Source organism: Antedon mediterranea, chromosome 2, assembly GCF_964355755.1.
Source record: "Antedon mediterranea chromosome 2, ecAntMedi1.1, whole genome shotgun sequence".
In the NCBI taxonomy this organism is placed as follows: domain Eukaryota; kingdom Metazoa; phylum Echinodermata; class Crinoidea; order Comatulida; family Antedonidae; genus Antedon; species Antedon mediterranea.
The window spans coordinates 10,396,925-10,414,987 of record NC_092671.1 but is presented as its reverse complement, the minus strand read 5'-3'; the positions used below and the strand labels follow the sequence as shown (position 1 = coordinate 10,414,987).

Genomic DNA, 18,063 nt, shown 5'->3' with positions numbered 1-18,063 from the left:
AGGTGTTTAGCCCCTGTTTGGTCTTTCCGTGCCTCCTTTTATAATTGTTTTGTTTTCTTATGTTTATGGCAGAAATTGAATAAATAAAAAAAAAATTAAAAAAATAACTTAACAAAGGGCTGTCATTTATCAGTAGACATTGTTACAAAGTATAATTATAGAAATAGTGTAAGTGTTTGTCAAATACATCGATGTTGACAAGAGTGAAATTGATTCAGATTGGATTGTAATAAATCAAATTCACATAACAAATAGGTTACTTTATTCTATTATGTTATGTACAATACAACACTAATTGGTGATATATTTATGTTAGAAATAGTCGATAATAGAATTGCTACGTGCCACTGATTAAACATTATTTATTTTAACTTACGGCATATCATTTTTATGGTACAAAAACATTCAATTTTAACCAGAAAAAAATGTTAATTTGATTATTTGGAAAGAAAATATAATAGTGTTCAATATAAGCATATCTATACTATGATACACTATTTTACAGAGCAAACAATTGTAACTAAAGTGTTGTTTTATACTTAAAGGAGTCTTAGATGATTTTGGAGGACCCACAAAATAATGATACGTACTATATAATGTAGGCCTGTATAATTATCACAGCTTATATAATGCCAAGGTCTAATCTTTATATTATAAATTGATTCTTCTTTAAAATCGATTGAAAGGAATATCTAATCATTATTGTTTAACGATTACAACTCTAAAAATAACGAAAGCACAAGTCGAAGAAGCCTCGACTAGCACACTCGCATCATAGATTGCCTATCAATATCGAACCACGAACGCATCACCATGGAAACGGAATATCACGTCTATACCGTGTGTTTTATTTGTTTTATCATTGTACGTTTCAATGTGTTTATTGAGACGGTTAGTAGAACTTAGTGTAATTTATTCTGAAATGAAGTCAATATGCACATGGCTTGAAATGGCTCAATCGTCATAGGATGAAATATGGTAGTTACTCGAAAGGAAATTGCAGCCAAAAGGGTAAGTGAAAACAATTAGGGCCGTATTAATCGTTCGATTAAACTAAAATGGAGACTGATTAACAGCAATTAGGGTCGCAATATTTCGGTTAAAGTAAGGTAGACTAAATTACACGGGATATCCAGTGTAATTTGACCATATCAATCGTTCAGTTAGACTATAAAAAAAGTTAGACAGGATTGAAATGGCTTGGTTAGACTAAAATAGTAGACTGATTAACACGGGATTTCCAGTGAAATATGACATATCCATCGTTAAGTTACACTATAAAAAGTCAGATTAACACAGGATTGACATGGGTTGGTTAGACGAAAATGGTAGACTGATTAACACCGGATTTCAAGTGCAATTTGACCATATCAATCGTTCAGTTAGACTGTAAAAAGTTAGACTGATTAACACAGGATTGACATGGTTAGACTAAAATGGTAGACTGATTAACAGGGATTTTCAGTGCAATTTGACCATATCAATAGTTCAGTTAGACTGTAAAAAGTTAGACTGATTGACACAGGATTGACATGGCTTGGTTAGACTAAAATCGTAGACTGATTAACAGTGCAATTTGACCATATCAATCATTCAGTTACACTATAAATAGTTAGACTGATTAACACGGGACTGACATTGTTTGATTAGACTAAAATGGTAGGCTGATTAACACGGGATTTCCAGTGCAATTTGACCATATCAATCGTTCAGTTAGACTGTAAAAAGTTAGACTGATTAACACAGGATTGACATGGTTTGGTTAGACTAAAATGGTAGACTGATTAACACGGGATTTCCAGTGCAATTTGACCATATCAATCGTTCAGTTAGACTGTAAAAAGTTAGACTGATTAACACAGGATTGACATGGTTTGGTTAGACTAAAATGGTAGACTGATTAACACGGGATTTCCAGTGCAATTTGACCATATCAATAGTTTGGTTAGACAGTAAAAAGTTAGACTGATTGACACAGGATTGACATGGCTTGGTTAGACTAAAATCGTAGACTGATTAACAGTGCAATTTGACCATATCAATCGTTCAGTTACACTATAAATAGTTAGACTGATTAACACGGGACTGACATTGCTTAATTAGACTAAAATGGTAGACTGATTAACATGGGATTTCCAGTGCAATTTGACCATATCAATCGTTCAGTTAGACTGTAAAAAGTTAGACTGATTAACACAGGATTGACATGGTTTGGTTAGACTAAAATCGTAGACTGATTAACACGGGATTTCCAGTGCAATTTGACCATATCAATAGTTTAGTTAGACAGTAAAAAGTTAGACTGATTAACACAGGATTGACATGGTTTGGTTAGACTAAAATGGTAGACTGGTTAACCGTCAATTAAATGGGATATAGTATCAATCGTTTGGTTTACACTAACATCGACTGATAAAATAGTAAAGTACTAACAATAGGACCTGACATCAATCGTTTGGTTAGACTAAAAAGATAAAGACTGATTATTCACCAGATAGTCAGAGCAATTTAGGCAAAATTGGTTGTTTCGTCAAGTCGAAACAATTGTCAACTCAATCTTCAGGAAAGAGTGAAATTCAAATAATCATATCAAAATGTCACTCTTCCCTGATCTTACAGTAAACTGAATGGAATAAAGTAAATTCAATTACCCTGTTTGGTTATAGATGATTGAAAGGTAGACTGATCAACGGTTGAAAAACAATGATGATGATATGATACACAATTCAACGAAATAACGAAATAACGAAAATGTTATACTAAAACTGATTAACACATTGCAGAGACAATTACGCAGCATCAATCATTTGGCTGCACTGGTATACTGGCTACTAAAACACAGTAGAACAGAAATTCAAATATTTGTAAGAAATATTTAAACTTTTTGTTAACTAAAACTTCAGTCTGAGACTGAACTATTAACTAAACTATTAACTCTTTCCATTTTTATATGACTAAATGATGAATTTATTAATACAGGAATCGATATAATCAAATGATTTATAGAATAATAATAAATCTATAATATTGAAAATTAATGCGCGCACATTTTACCCCTTTCAATTCTTCTTTTCTTCTGCTAGTTTATATGCAAAGAGCTAACAAATGCCAATCACACCATTACTTAAACATTAAAGTACACCGCTCCAGCAATAACTATATAATTAATATTTATATATATTTTATTAAGTTGAGTGCACTATAAGTACTGTTGATCAATAACATAACACAGTTTAACTCTGTTGAAAAAACTGTAGACCTAGATTATTCACACAGACCTACTTTTAAAATTGAATGACTATAATCTATTTCTCACACTAACTAAAGCCTTGTCTACACTATCAAACTTTATTTGACAACTAAAATTTGAGGTGCCCATATTTAAACATGACGATGTCATATCACTACCACATTTGGGTATATCACTACCATATTTGGGCACATCACACTTTTTTGTCAAACTATTTTGATAGTGTTGACAGAGCTTAACAGACGTTTAGTCATGACTCAAAATTCAAAATTAGCCTAGGTGCAATATAACACATTCTTAATATGAATGTTAATTTGTTTGTAATATTGTAATTAGAGAAATAATTGGTAGTTGAGAAAGTAATGAAATAGAAGTGGTTGGAATACCCACACTATAAATTTTGAACCCATAGATACGAATTTGAAACAAATATCACTCATTCAGAAGAAGTGTCACTGATATCATTACTAAAGCTCTGTCTACACTATCAAATCCGATTTCCGATTAATATTGTTTTAAAATTATATATTCATTATTTCCGTCGTTTTCCTTATTTTATTCCGTTGAACCATAGCATTTACTTATCTATCTCTCTTGCATTCATTATCTTTATAGATGTTCAATAAATTGATTGTTTTTGTCCTATTCTAGGCCTTAATAGATGCAATTGAGATCGGAGATACAAGAGCAGTGTGCAAGCACCTTGACAACGGTGGTGACGTGAACGCTACCGATAAGGTAATTTGCCTGGCCTAGATCATAGACCTGTAATTTATATGTATCACAATGCAATTAATACAATACATGCTTTAATGTATAGCTTATGTAAGATTTAATAAACGAAAATGTGAATTTAGAATATCGATAGACTATTAATATTATATGTATATCATGTGTCAAAACATCTTTTATTATTGAACAACGGTGTACTTTCGAGTGAAATTATTTTGTTTAACTGGTCCTAGCGTATTGCGCGAAAATTACATGAACAGTTTATTACAGTTTATACCCAGACTAGAGCATAGAGCAATAGAAACGTTCAGTCAGGCCTATTAAGCAGTTTGATGAACCCTGCAGTTGACGTAGGATATGATGTATAGGGCCAATCAATACAAACGGCATCACTATGGCTGTTTATTACCTTAACAACAAGAATAATCTTAACATTTAAAAAGATGTTTCTCTAGCAGATAGTAATATATTTGAGGACACAATACTTGACATTGTTCTCTATTATGTAAACTATGATACATAACATAACCATTAAAACGATGATACAGAGGTAATGTGAAAACCAAGGCGCCTTATTTCCTGTCTTGTCTGCTTAGAAATTACGGTCTAATTTAATTGCTTTTCATTAAAAAAGATATTTATTCATCGAAATCATGATGCCAATGACAAAATATAGTTGATAATGATTAATACGATGACGATGAAGATTGAACCCATCCATTGAGACACTCCAATCATGGACCTATGGTTCCATGCTCCAATTCAGGGACACCCATATAAGACACTTTCCTATATGAAACGTATGAGGAGCAGTATGTTTTAACACTACAGGCAACACCTAATCAGAGGATACCTCTATTTAAGAGACTGGTAGTGTTCTGAGATAGGATAATGATGTAATTTATGATTAAGATGACGACCCTTGTAAGGCTATTGTGAGAAATACACAATCGACGGATAACAAAAGTTTTAAAATGTATTTTTTTATTTTATATCAAAGGATGATGCAGATGGAAGTCAACACTCATTACTGATACTTGCAATTTGTCAACATCAGTTTGAAGTTGCAAAACAGTTAATCGAAAGAGGTGCTGACGTATCTACTGTATATATGGTAAATATTTATGACCAAATAAGGTATAGTCATCGTCAGAAACACGAAACATTTTTACGCGCGCATTCAAACTCTGACAGTTGAAACTTTTTTTGTACACGCACGTAACCGTTGCATCTCTGATGGTGTTGTAATAGAGTAATTAGTTTCTAAAGTAACTCAATGGTGTCACTGGCGGCATGCGAACATGATTTCTTACCGCTATGACGCTCTTTTAATGTTACTATGATTTAAAAATATTCAACAACCCTCACTTACGTAGGCCCTATACTCTAGTAGCTAGATCAACTTTCGTATGCACTTTGAGGTCCAGAGAATTTGACTTCAGAAATTGGTTTAGGGTGGTCAAACAATCATTTTTGGCTTGGTTACACATTTTGAAAATGTGGCGAAAGGTCAAAAGGTCAGGGTCAAAGGTTATAAGATCAAACACCATTATGTCCTTAAATCTCGACAACCACTGGTCACAGCGAGGTAATTTTGGTCTCAAATTGATCAGAAGGTATACATTCATATTCAGTCTAATGAAACATTTTAGTCGAAAATGACCGGAAATGCCATTTCTGACCTTTGACCCATAAACCAGGGCATGTCTGTATCTCCGTAACTATTGGCCGTAGAGACTTGAATTTGGGCTCAAATTGTTCGAAATATACATTTAGTTATTTGTTACACATTTTGAACAATGTTACAAAAGGTCAAGGCCAGGGGTTATATGAATAAACACAAATAGGTATTTGTATCTCGGCAACCACTGGTCACAGCGAGTAAATTTTGGTCTCAAAATGTTCAGAAGGTATACATTCATATTCAGTCTAATGAAAAATTTTGTAAAAAATGACCGGAAATGACATTTCTGACCTTTGACATACATACCAGGGCATCTTCTTATCTCTGTAAGTACAGGTCGTAGAAACTTAAATTTAGTATCAAATTGTTAGAAATACACATATTTACATTCATTCTAACAGAAAATTTGGATAAAAGATGATCATAAATACTATTAATTACTAATCTTTTAAATGAAAAACATATCTACCCAACTTATCATTAGACAGTAATGTTATGCAATAATTGATGCTTAATGATTTCCTTATAATGTAGGAATTAAAACAAATCCTTTACTGTTTGTAATAATTGTACTTTTGCTTATAATAATGCTAGAAATTATTGTTGACCCCCGAACGTTCAAACATTTTGAGAATGCTAGAAGTAATTTACTGTAGTTACCCGAATAAAAGCCTCGGGCATTTATTTATTCAGGGAAGGCGTTTATTTTGTTGGGTGTAATAATGGTAACATGTATAATCAACTAAATACACCCCAGATATATATATATAAAAAATATATATATATAATAACGGGATTAAACCTCATTCTATCCTGGAGGAAGTACAATCATGTAATAAAAGGTATCGGAGACCACAATAATATATTATTACGTAACACTGTTGCATAATAGTTTTGAATGTCAACGACAAAACTTATACATATACACGTCTGTTCCCAGTGTAGATAATAAAACAATATATATTTCTGGAGATTTATTATCAATACCACTAGAAACTTTGACATGTTTTAGGTACTGAAAGCATTGACAATAAAACCATCAGAAGTTTATCATGATAAAATCATACTACAACACTGTACTACAGTACACAAGGGTGTTTTCAGGAAAGCTGGACATATTGTACAATAGTAATGAAACTATGTATTGGCATTTAAAACTATGCAAAAGATTGTTGTCAAATTGTAGTTACAAACAAATAGATGATAGAATGAAGATCCATTATGAGTGCAATCGTGTCAGGATAATGATGTGTCATTGTTTTATATCATTATACTGGCACATGGAGGGGAAGATCCATTTAATGGAATCTATCACTTTTATCTTAAAAGACAGAAACATTTCGTTAAAAAGCATAAAGAGGAAAACGAATCATGTAAATACCTTTTATCAGTTGAGAAAGAAAATACAATTATTAAAATTAGAGTATTCCTTCAAATAAACGCCACCATTCTCTCAAATAGAACACCATGTGGAATAAACGCCCCGCCACATGCATTTACACAATAATTGTATCACGTCAACACATTTCATTAACTACCATAATCTACAATTTACCAAGCATTTTGACATAATTTTATCACTTTTTGATATTAATTGTGCAGTATTTGTTTACATCTAGGTGGTATTTATTTGATTATACATGTTACCATATTATACCCCAAATAAAGTTGTCTCCTTTACCCCTAAAAACCATTTTGAACAATAAATTCCTGGGGCGTTTAATCGGATACATATGGCAAGTTACTTCTAGCATTCTGAAAAGAACTGTTGAGCTTAACGTTTCTATCTATTTTCTATTGTACAGCGCTTTGGTCACTTGGAAAAGCGCTATATAAATCCAAAATTAAATTAAAATTAAAATTATCAAAATGTCCTCGGGGACAGCAATAACTAGTACTTGAAATTAAAACAATTTAAAGTATCAGTTATTGCATAACATTACTGTCTAAGGATAAGTTGTGTAGATAAGTTTTTTGTTTGAAACATTATTAAGAGTGTTTCTGTTCATCTTTTAACCACATTTTCTATTACAATGAATGTAAATATGTATATTTCGAACAATTTGATACCAAATTTAAGTTTCTACGACCTGCACTTACAGAGATATGAAGATGCCCTGGTATGTGGGTCAAAGGTCAGAAATGGCATTTCTTATCATTTTTTACTAAAATGCCCCATTAGATGGAATATAAATGCATGCCTTCTGAACATTTTGAGACCAAAATTGACTTGCTGCGACCAGTGGTTGCCGAGATAAAAGTACCTTTTTTTATTTGTTCAAATAACCCTTGACCTTGATCCTTTGACCTTTTGTAACATTTTTAAAAATGTGTAACAAATAACAAAACATATATTTCGAACAATTTAAAACCAAATTCAAGTGTCTACGACCAGTAGTGACGGAGATACATACATGCCCTGGGTTGTGGGTCAAAGGTCATAAATGGCATTTCCGGTCATTTTTTACTAAAATGTCCCATTAGACTGAATATAAATGTATACCTTCTGATTAATTTAAGACCAAAATTACCTCGTTGTGACCAATGGTTGTTGAGATTTAAGGACATATTTATGTTTGGTCTTATGACCTTTCACCTTGACCTTTCGACCTTTCGCCACATTTTCAAAATGTGTAACCAAGCCAAATATGATTGTTTGACCACCCTAAACCAATTTCTGAAGTCAAATTCTCTGGACCTCAAAGTGCATACGAAAGTTGATCTAGCTACTAGAGTACTATATATTCTTCACTCCATTTTGTTTACAATAAAATACATCAAAACAGTATTCACATAAGTTTTGGTTATTAATAATACACACATATGTATGTATTTTTTTCATTTATTCAGAATTATGATGCTATGCATGCGTGTATTTATCGAATATCGGCGCACAAAGCTGCCACAATTATTTATGATAAAAGCTTAGATTCAACGGTAGGAGAAATACTGAAACTTATTGAAGATGAGCTTATCAAAACAAAGGTATGGACAATTAGCTCAATTAACATGGATTCATTGAAATGCTATTTTATATTGTACAAGAAGCATTAGGAAGTAGCATTAAATGCAATTGGTTGAGCGAGATGGCGTGACATGACACATTAGCCACATTAGATACATGTGACACTGTATCGTGGAATTTGCCTATGATACTGAAACATTATAATGCTATATGTGGAGATACAATACCAAGAATCGGATGTGCTACTTATTATTCGAATATAGACCCATATAAGTACTGCAGATTTCTAATTCAATCACTGTTGTCATTATAAATCTATTTTTTTGGAATTTCAATTTCATAGGGAAAAGAAAAACGAATTATGCCCGCTAACTTGCCAGCAGCTAATCTACTTCCGGCGCAGGTAAGTTTATTTGCCTATATAATATTGTTAAACATACGATCGAAGACTCTTTACCAATATATATATTTTACTATTCCGTCTGTGGCTTGAACTGCGATTCTTCTCACCATTACAACATTGCGGAAATGTTATATTTCGATGGAACCTAAAATGTGTGACGATAAAGAGGGCGCACGTCACGTACCTATTTTTCCTAGGGTCAAACCCGAGTTGTGGTAAATCTGAGTCTTATATCAATTATTGTATACTTATTTTCTACAGTGCATTTGATTGTAAGAACATGAAATAATAACTACAATTCAATAGTATATCATTTACGAATCTAAGTCAATAATAATTTAGTTATGGTCTACTTTCTGCGTGTGGAATTGTCGGAAATTAAAACAGTTAATGATTCAATTACCTTTATTATAAAAAAAAATCAATTATTGTATTTTATATTGATGGAGAAGTTACTACTGCTGTATTATACAGTATTTATATAGAAATTATACGAACATATTTGTGTGACGATAGAGAGGGCGTCCTATCCAATTTTAAAGTTGTGGAATTCAAAATAATGATACTGTATTAATACCAAAGCAAAACAATTTGATGAATGCCAAATATACATATTATTTCAATACCTTGCATATTTGTCGGTTAAGATATGTGTATAATAAAGATTTTTTTTATAAACTTTTAGGTTTTAATTGATGCAGTAAGTGAAGGAGACGCAGAATGTATAAACTTACTGTTGAATTATGGGATGGATATCAATATCGTATATAAGGTTAGTCGGCGTTATTTAATAAAACGTTCACATTTTAGATAAATAAAGAATGTTACCCGTTGTCTGAAAATTTCTTTCCATGATGAGCGAGTTCTAACTGCATAGAGTGTCCCAAACATATCGTATGTATGTGTATGTAGAGTAAATTTACATATCAATTGCATTCCTACTTCTGATCTGATAAATTCGGCATACCGATCGGGAACTACTCGGCATGCCGATCAAAAACGACTCGGCATCGGCTTGGCCGATTAACCAAACATGTTTGAAGGATCGGGGATCAATTTGATCAGATTGACAATGGAAGAATATCGTGCTATGAAATTCAAAATGTTACAATTAAAAGAATGTTACTATCACTTAGGCACTTTAACATCTTTAGTTTTAATTGGTTTTAATTTTTTACTTGGTTTTAATTCAGATAGAATATTATATTATATATATTTTTTAATTTCTTCATTTCTTTGCAGGATAACACAAACAAACAGCAATCGGTGTTAATATTTGCTATATTTGTAAATCAACTTGAAACAGCTAGAATGTTAATCGAAAAAGGGGCAGAGCTAGATACAATATTTCAAGTAATAACTTTTAGTATTTTTTATATTGTCGTAATGGGCAGAGCTAATGATGGGTGAGGTTCCCTAAATAAAAAAAACACTATATATCAGGGTAATCTCAGCTTTAATTAAATATTTTTAATCACTTGTCTACAATCACCTGGCTCATAGGTAAATTCATACAGAATTGTATGGCGTAGGGCCTATATGTCATGCCCTCCCAATATAAATTATTTTGATTAATTTATAAAGTGAATGTGTTATATTCCCCTTCAATAATTCGCGTGATTTTTATATTTACTGTAGTAGTTTTCATTCCATAATAAGCTAACGATCTTGTGAGAAAAGTTTCAATTGCGGATATTAGGTTTAGATCGTCGCTTATATAGTTTAGTTTATTGACTCTTACCGTACGTTACAGTATTGTCATATTAGGTTTAGATCGTCGCTTATATAGTTTAGTTTATTGACTCTTACCGTACCTTACAGTATTGTCATAAAACACATAGAAAACTAATAAAACACAGAACAAAAACAAATATAAATAAATATATCCTCTTAAATCTCTGTTTGGATTTGAGCCATCGAGATGTGGTTAACCCATGTGGAATAAAATAATATTACCATCATAAAGTCTGCATCTTGTTGATAACAACTAAAATCAAACAACCGTTTTTATATCATGATAATGTGGATTGACTCTTCCTTGCATTTACTAATGTTATATTACGTTATTAATTTTTGTATATTATTTCTTAACAGAACTGTGACTCTAACAATCAAATTTACGAAATAACTGCGTTACAGACTGCCCGGGAATGTATGGCCAGAGAACAAACACAAACAATAGAACAATTAGTGGAACTCATTAGTAATGAATTGATGAAAAGAATGGTAAGATTTGTTTATCAACGGATGTGAAAAAAAAAATGACAGAAACGACAAGTAACTACGACGTTTACCGAGTGCAAACAACGATGACGGTTACATCGTATTTCAAGCGTTCGTTTCGTGACGTCAATAACAGACGGAATGGTGTATATCGTATACGAATGCGCAGAATAATATTATTTTGTGATATTACCTTATTTTATTTCCTCAACCGTCCATAAGCGAAATTTCAGTAATTATACAAAAAAAAAAAAACAATTGTTGATGTTAAATTAATACAATAGGCCTAACTTAATTATGTGGTGTTTTTTTTTTCAGGGCAAACAACCGCGTATTGTGGAACCATCTAGTAGAGCCACGGTAGGTTGAAAAAACAAGTTTGTTAAGTGTATTGTTTGTTTGTTTGTTTTTATACTGGGCGACCTCTTCAGTCAAAGACTGGTCTCCCAGAGGGCCCAGTTTGTGATCAGTGGCTGTGATGAACTAATACACCGGGGTAACCCCCTACTCGTCTTGAAAGATGTACTATGTTCTATTATAACGAGTATTAATTGCTACCGAAATGTAATGAAAATCCTGACAGAATTGTTCACAAATATTTTGTGTAATGCTAAATTATATATATAAAAAAACATAAGTAGAAATAGTAAAATTAGAGTTTTGCCAACAATATAATCAAAATCGTTCAAAACAATAGCTTTGTTTGACGTCATCAAAGATGAAATACGTAACTGGCGTAGACAACTTTATTTTAATAGAATAGTTAAAGATACATTCACTATCAGAACTATGCTAAATTGATTGATGACGTTTACTTCTATTTTCTTCTGTCTTATTAAGTGTCTGATGCTAAAATTAGCTCACCATAAGCCATTAAAGGAGCAATTACATCGTAAGATTCGATTTCGTTGGAAATGTCTGATCATTAACGGTGTATTTTCAGCTATTTACGTCATCACTTTTATTGAGGTCACGTACTAGTGACGTCATCTGTACCGTATTCGTGAAGTTTTTTATGCTAATGATACATCAGTCCAAACAACACATTTTTTTTTTCGTTTTTGCAGTACATATTCTCTTCATAAGCAATTGAAAAAATGTTTACCTATGTAATATGAAATTAGATTATAATATATAATTATGCCTCCTTACATCAATTTACTACATAAATTTACATCTATTTATTAATAGAAACTGTAGGCCAACTGTGTGATTTAAATAACAAACGAATGCTAAACATGTTTTTTTTCAATACCAATTTTATGCTTATCATTTATTTTATTATCATTGCAGTTTCGACCAGACAGTAGAATGTCAGGAAACACCATAAAAGTGAATGATAGCCCTATAGAAGACGTTTCCATGGAGGACATGGGCAGCCGCCAATCACTGCAGAGAAAGGCAAGTAGGCCTACAGTCGATGGAGAAGAAGGAGTCACCAAAAGTGCTGCTTGCATTTGTTTGTAATTCGTATTATGTTAAATACTGTCTATATGCAAACGTTAAGTTTTGTTTCTTCACGGACCGGGACGTCACTGAAAAAACTGTTTGTTCTTTTGTTCCTTCTGCATCGTTTTAACGCTTCAAAAACGCTATATCATATAAAATATTGGCACGACTTTTGTACGTGCGCGCATGCCAATAAATGACGTTACTTATCAATTCGATAATAGAAAATGAACTACGGATTTTAAGGCGTCATAAAATTATTATTTTTGCCTATTTAGGCCTATACTATATTGTGACACAAAATAATATTTCGTATGTATTAAATCTAAATGGTTATTTTAGACGGATAATATTACTTTATTATGCAAAACAATTTACTATTACCGGGTGTACTGTATTGTAGATATTAAGGCATATTTGCACTCATAAATACGTACGTAGGCTACTTAGGTATCTATAATTTTAAGAGTGGTACAGAGTACCGTTTTATTTATGTAATTAATTATAGGTTTTATTTTAAAATGTAGTAGGCCTACAGACAATATACATGACAAAGTATTTCTAAACTTAATTTTTAAGTTTTGATGACGATTAACTGCTTGTTCGGTTTTGTGTGTTATCTTGAAAAACAAATATTTTATTTTATATAATTGCTATCTGTAATTTAATCGTGCTTAACAAATATAATATAAAGAGTATATTAATTGTAAATAAATGTAAGATAAAAGCAAAACAGTATAGATACAGTAATTAACTATATTTTAGAGCGCTTTGTTTGATAGTATTGTCAGTAAATATTTCTACAATCTTTTAAATATATTTCATTGACAAAATGCTGCATTCACTTTGTTGTATTTAATACAGATTATTGTGAAAATGTTCTCAAGCGAACGTAAAAATATTCCGTAAAATTGTCATTTTATGTTCGATTAACTGAACATATTTAACCATATACATACAGTATATTATCTTATTTACCACTGAATTAGTTCATAATATTTATTATGATAATCTATTACCGTATGTGAAAATGATAAATAGCGCCATCTACCAAATCAATTTCCTACAAACTTGATGTAGTGTTTTTGCAGCCGTTTATTGGTAATTATCATTTTTAGATGTCAACCTACCGCTCTTTGACACCGCGCCAGATAAACGAGCTTTGAAAGTTAGCTCTCGATGGTTGGAATGAATGTTATAAAAAAGATGATAAAAACTCGGTATCGAATGTAGAGAACTTGGTCGTCAATGAATTTAGCCAGTGAAACGGTAAGTAACTGTTGTTTTTAGCGTTTAAAAGATCGTTTTTGTGGATGTTTTACCAATGTATCCTTGACATAATTCGACCTTACATACTTAACTATGCCAGGCTGTCACTGAGTCAGATTTTATTAGCAAGTACTTGAAGAAGGCAAGATCGGAGTAGGCGAGCAGACTATGATTTTCAATTTTTGTTTCTTCTTTTCTGTATCATCGTAATTTTTACATTAAACGTCATAACAAGATTGTAATTAGCATCTTTTAGACTGGCGTGTTTCATTAGGCCTTGATTATGATTGATTGATGATGATAGATTTATATTTCCATTTAGGCATTATCTAGCATAAAATGTCATCTTGAGCTTAATACTGGTAGCCATTGCCAATTGCATTGTGTTAATCTTGATTACCATAATACCGCTAAATATTACAAATTGATAAAAAAGGAAAGCCACTCTTCAATCGAAATATTATTTGGCTGTGATTAACACTACCGTGATCAAATTGCACATGTTTTTAAATTGAACCAATAATCTGTCATTCATAGCAAGCACCGTCAATTGGCCTACAGTACTGTAATTTGCAGTAAAAATCTTAGTAGTAGATATTGCGGATAATGTTAATACTTGCATTTAGAAATCAAATCAGCCTATGCACTCATTCATTTGAATCTGAATGAGTGTAAAGTGTCATATCAATCCTTAGTGTGGATTCAGAGCCTCTGTTGTAGCAGTTTGGAAAACTGTAGACTATAGATTAGAAATTAATACATACACACAGTAGAGTGATGTATACAGTACCGGACAGAATTATTGCAGATTTTGAACGCATTCAACGCATTGTTAAAGTGTTGACAACGCGTTGAAACTGCGTTGTCCGTTGGCGTTGAAAGTGTTGAGTTCGTTGAACTGTTTATTCAACCAACACAATGTGTTGCGTTGAGTTTGCGTTGAAATAACGAACAATCGGATTCGTATGGTATTTACAGATTGCCAGTGTGTAGTAGTAGTAGTAGTAATAGTATAAAATACCGTATTACAAATATTTAAGAAAACAAACATAATGTGTATTTTTCCGCGGAAACCTAGCTTAATATATTACACTAGGCTAGGCCTACTACTAACGAGTAGGCCCCGTGTGTATATGAGCCGCGTCTGCCATCGCAGTTAAAAGTAGTGGTCATGTCCTTAATTACTGTGTGCCTATATTAACTGGAGTATTAAATAAATACCAAAGTTAAGGCGGCGGTGAATCTTGGAGGCTAGGTCACATCGTAATTAATTATTTCCAAACTAAAAACTTCGCAGTACTGTACTACATTTTTCTCGATTATTTATAAAAACAACGTAGCCTACACCCGCCGCCATGGAAGGCAACAATACACCACCAACATAACGATCCAGCATGGTCGTCGTCTTTTTCACGCATGCTTTTCGTGACGTGAGGGACGAACTGATCGAAAGGTGAAGAGTTCATTCATTATGAAATAACGCGTAATTAAAAGGGAAAAAATCGTTTAGTTTTATTATTATCCATAAATATATCATTATCATGTATTATATTATAAATTAATTATTGTGATGCCTAACGTAACCCATGCAGAGAAAAGCGTTAAATATAATAACCAAGAAATAGGAATGACCAATTTGATGACAATAGGCAATTTTAGGCGTTTTCTTTAAAATCAAAACCTGTGCCATACCATATTATTCACGCCAAGGTGTAACCCACAAATATTTGAATAACCAAACAATTCAGAATAAAGAACCACTTTATTCTGATGCAAGACAATATATTATTACAGGCGAGGTTTAGGCGTTTTCTCTGTAACATACTATTGTTTTGTTTCTTAATATAATTATATTGGCCTCCTCCTGAAACTGTATGAATGGGATGGGAGTTGCGAGAATATGCGAGCGAACAGCCAACATTTAAATCAGTTTACAGTGTGATGCTTTTCAAAACGCGCAACGTTTTCAACGCGTTCAACGCTATGGGATTCAATTGTTTAACGTCGTCAATGAACGGTCAACGGGTTCAACACATTCAACACGCTCTATTGTTAACGTATTCAAAACGCTTTTTGTACTTAAAAATGTAATGTTGTTCGATTTATAAAGATTTAAATTGGTTCATGGGTGTCGGACACGTCAAATTTTTTAGTTCTTTCAAATTACATTACAACAAACAATGGGACAATTATAAAATAAAAACCAAAATAGAGAAACAATATTTTAACTTTATCTCTTGAATCTCGAACAGCTAAAAAATGTAGGCCTAAATAAAATTAATTACTTCGTCGTCATTAACGATCGTTAAATACGTCATAACACACGTGGTGTTTTTCTTGAGGAAACCAGGGTGGCGGCCTCGTGTGTTGATGTCAGTAATTTCCACGTTGTTTGATTTTACGACGTGAGATCGTGTTTTCCCCCGGAAGGCCTACAGTACAGTGTTAACTGTTAGACTTGGCATCAACCTTATTATTCGATGTTTTCCTTCACTAAACACTGGGAAATATCACTGTGTGTTTTACTTGGTAACTGTCCGTTCAATACTTTAAAATATATCTAAGCTTCATATATATTTTTTATTTATATTAAAATATCTGGTAGTGACTGCCGATAGGTATTTTGCCTGTTGTTGTTACTGATCGTTCAGGCGTGCAATCGGCCAGTCTAGCGCTGCAGCAGCTAGCGTTGAAATAACTAATTGTTTACTTGACATGCTGATAATGACTTTCGTTGAATAAACAACTAAACGTTGAAAGCCGTTCAACGCAACGCAAACACAACGCAACGACAACGTGTTGAATGCGTTGGGATTTTTGCAATAATTCTGTCCTGTACTGTATAACAGTAACAATTATATTAATCTTAATACAATATTAAATGTGTACAGTGTATATATAAGTTTTATTCTTTAATATTCTAAACCATTTGTTTATGCTTTTACTCATTTAATTGTGTTAACTAACCTTGAAAACTGAATATACTGTACTGTACGTATAATAAATATATATTTTTGTTAACTGTATATTAACGTGCAATATTTTCTAATAAAACAAATCTAATATTCAGTAAGTTTTATTTATTGTATTTAAGTCTTTTTGCTATAAATATTTCAATTCTGATTTTTTTTTTTGTAAAAGCTAAATAAAAATAACAATAATTTTGTTTCTACAGTATGTATATCTGTAAAAGTAAACATTTCAAAATACTAATGTAGAATAGCGTAGAAATATTTTGGTTATGCTTTAGTAAATTTTGCTTATGGTTATCCCAAACGTCACATCAATATCCCATATTTACACCTTCTGCGTTAATACTACATAACTGTAATACATTATTTTTTAAAGTCGCGGCTTTCAAATTATTGATCTCTAACTCTCAATATTTATTACATATTTATAATTCATAATGAAAATTTATTTCTGATATTCTAAGCAAACTGTATTTAAAAATATTAGATTGTTTGAATATGTATGTAAAATAAAAATCCCTAGCCCTAACTGTTTCATTTGAAGCATTTTCCACAATACTGTAAAGCCTACCTCCTTCAGAATTGTTATGCACTTCATTGTCATTTTGGTCCTCTGAATAGACCTCTAAACATTACCCACGTTCTTTTTGCTCATATACAAACAGTGTACTTTATAAGGTTGCAAAATCCTTTTGTATACAGTAGTGACTGATAGTAACTTTTTAGCTGGTCTAGGCATTACAATGCAAAAGATAAGACAAGCCCCTTCCTATTTTAGAATCTGCACAGTACAGTAGGTTTCACTGTGTGAAGATGTACGCTACAGTAATTTGCCAATATGGAAGGACTATCTGCAGTTCAGTTTGTCTGCTATAATAATATAGATATCTTTAATTAAGTACTGTAGTTTAAATAGATGAAAGCATCAAATTCTTAGTTTTCAAGCAATCAAGTAAAATTGTATAATTTGCAGAAAATATACAGATACTGCTTCCTGCTCTCATTCAAATATTTATTCAAATAACGTTGAACATTGACAGTAATATACAAATACTTGAGGTACTGTACAACTACTGTATGGACAGGAAAATGGTATCCCAGATAGAAATTCAAAAT

At 32.1% G+C, this 18,063-nt stretch overlaps 2 protein-coding genes across 2 annotated transcripts in view; both read left to right on the top strand.

Moving 5' to 3' along the window:
* Positions 1-881: 881 nt before the first annotated feature.
* On the top strand, positions 882-13,292 carry LOC140039617 (uncharacterized). The gene is made up of 10 exons (XM_072085235.1): positions 882-1,011; positions 3,902-3,988; positions 4,983-5,096; positions 8,517-8,651; positions 8,975-9,034; positions 9,720-9,806; positions 10,277-10,387; positions 11,129-11,260; positions 11,576-11,617; positions 12,551-13,292. Exons 1-10 carry the CDS (start codon positions 976-978, stop codon positions 12,722-12,724), a joined length of 978 nt encoding a protein of 325 aa, XP_071941336.1. The 5' UTR covers positions 882-975; the 3' UTR covers positions 12,725-13,292.
* A 520-nt stretch (positions 13,293-13,812) lies between these two features.
* The window catches only part of LOC140040359 (diacylglycerol kinase beta-like), a 113,979-nt gene continuing 109,728 nt past the window's right edge, over positions 13,813-18,063 (top strand). Inside the window, exon 1 of the mRNA XM_072086238.1 lies at positions 13,813-13,975. The gene's annotated coding sequence lies outside the window, so the exon portion shown is untranslated. The remainder of the gene's footprint in view (positions 13,976-18,063) is intronic.

Bases quoted from the DNA above. Each gene is read 5' to 3' on its own strand.
- LOC140039617 (XM_072085235.1), top strand. From the start codon at position 976: ATGGTAGTTACTCGAAAGGAAATTGCAGCCAAAAGG. The intron at 9,035-9,719 runs GTAAGTTTATTT...ATAAACTTTTAG, and splicing joins CTAATCTACTTCCGGCGCAG to GTTTTAATTGATGCAGTAAG. The intron at 11,261-11,575 runs GTAAGATTTGTT...TTTTTTTTTCAG, and splicing joins ATGAATTGATGAAAAGAATG to GGCAAACAACCGCGTATTGT.